The 1,797-nt window shown below is 45.1% G+C and overlaps 1 protein-coding gene across 1 annotated transcript; it reads right to left on the bottom strand.

The window, feature by feature from the left end:
• Nucleotides 1-227: 227 nt before the first annotated feature.
• Nucleotides 228-1,181, bottom strand: LOC130829344 (olfactory receptor 52M1-like). Its single transcript, XM_057695745.1, has one exon. The coding sequence runs from the start codon at nucleotides 1,179-1,181 to the stop codon at nucleotides 228-230; it is 954 nt and encodes a 317-aa protein (XP_057551728.1).
• Between the last annotated feature and the right edge of the window lie 616 nt (nucleotides 1,182-1,797).

Below are 1,797 nucleotides of genomic sequence, written 5' to 3'. Positions count from 1 at the left end.
TACAGAAACGCAAGCCCTGATTTCCTTTTTCAAATATTTCAGATATTTCCCTTTCCACTTTCAGGAAATCCATGGTCAAACAGAATATATTCTAGTGTTCATCTTAGACCCTTATCTCCATAACTCAGGTAAGGCTTGGTTGTATGGGTCTTATTTCATTGGCTTCCCTGGTCAGAGCCTTTTTCTGCCATCACTAAATATCTGTATGGCTCATAGACGCAGAACAGTCACTTGGGTTGAGCCCCTGCCTTAAGAATGTGGAGAAGTCGCTCTCGAATTTGTTTAGTGCGAACAGCATAGACAACTGGGTTAAGGATGGGTGGGACGAGGAGGTAAAAGTTGGCCAAAAGGATATGGATATGGGGAGGGACATGATGGCCAAAACGGTGAGTGAGAGAGGAAACAGCAATGGGGATATAGAAGACAAGGATAGCGCAGATGTGAGAACTACATGTTCCTAGGGTTTTCAGCCTGGCCTCAGGGGTGGCCAACCCTGTTATAGCCCTAAAAATCATCACATAGGAGGCAGTGATGGCTAATGAATCCAGAATCAATACCAGGAAGCCAATTCCCATTCCATACAAGTTGTTGACTGTCGTGTCACCACATGCCAAGGTGACCAGGGCCATGTGCTCACAGTAGGAGTGGGCGATGATGCGGGTCTGGTAAAGGGGCAGCCTCAGGCGGATCATGAGGGGCAGAGGTCCAATGTAGAGGACTCCACGGAGGAGGGCAGCCAGGCCCAAACGTCTCACCACTGCACGGGTGAGCACTGAGATGTGGCGTAGTGGGTCACAGATGGCCACGTAGCGATCAAAAGCCATGGCAAGGAAGATGCCCGACTCCACAGTGGCAAAGCAGTGGATAAAGAACATCTGGGCCAAGCAGGCATCCAGGTCAATGTGACGGGCACCAAACCAGAAGATGGCTAGCAGTTTGGGCATGGTAGAGGTTGATAGGACCAAGTCAATGACAGCCAACATGCACAGGAAGAAGTACATGGGCTGGTGCAGGCTGCGCTCCAACTTTATCACGACCAGGATGGTCATGTTCCCCACCACAGCCACCAGGTACATAGAGCTGAAGGGGATGGAGAGCCAGATGTGCAGGGACTCCAGCCCTGGGATGCCAGTGAGCCAGAAAGAAGTAGGAACCAAGCAGGCATTATTAGACACGAACATGTTTGCGGGTGTAGAGTATCTAGGGGACAGGAGCTCTTAGTTTTAGATTTTTACTCCTATGACAGATATAGCCTCTGGAAACGGTAGACTGCTGGAATCTTACTTCCATCCTGGGTAACTGATGGAACCTATAATAAAGAAGAATTCTGAATGCCTACTTGAAAATTGACATGTATTTTATAAAAGACTGTGCATGAAACCACCCACTGGTAAATGTAGAAATAGGCATGCTGATGATTCCTACTGATAAATTGCTCTCACATTTCCTTCAGGAAATGTTTCCCAAAGCAAAATTACTGGATCAAAGGGGAAGAACAATTCTGGGGACTTCTACACTGGAAAGTTCTACATGCAATGATTAAATGTAAGTCCATATGTTTAGTCTAGTGCCTACACATGCTTCTTTTCACTGTATAAAGAGTAACATCAATAACGCTGATTAGCTATTTGCAATTCCTGATTTTATAGTTAAAAATTTGGAAGCAATGTGTTCAAAAGTAAAACATTGTTTAAATTCTACTACATCCATTCAGTGAATTAGGTTTATTATGTTTATAACTGTTACCTGGTAAAATGTTTATATCATATTACATTAAGTGAGGGGAGGGCAGAAAGC

This window comes from Hippopotamus amphibius, chromosome 9 (genome assembly GCF_030028045.1).
Source record: "Hippopotamus amphibius kiboko isolate mHipAmp2 chromosome 9, mHipAmp2.hap2, whole genome shotgun sequence".
Lineage (NCBI taxonomy): Eukaryota > Metazoa > Chordata > Mammalia > Artiodactyla > Hippopotamidae > Hippopotamus > Hippopotamus amphibius.
This window is presented reverse-complemented; position numbering and strand designations above follow the sequence as displayed.

Coding starts and splice junctions, on each gene's coding strand:
- LOC130829344 (XM_057695745.1), bottom strand. CDS start 1,181: ATGTTCGTGTCTAATAATGCCTGCTTGGTTCCTACTTCTTTCTGGCTC.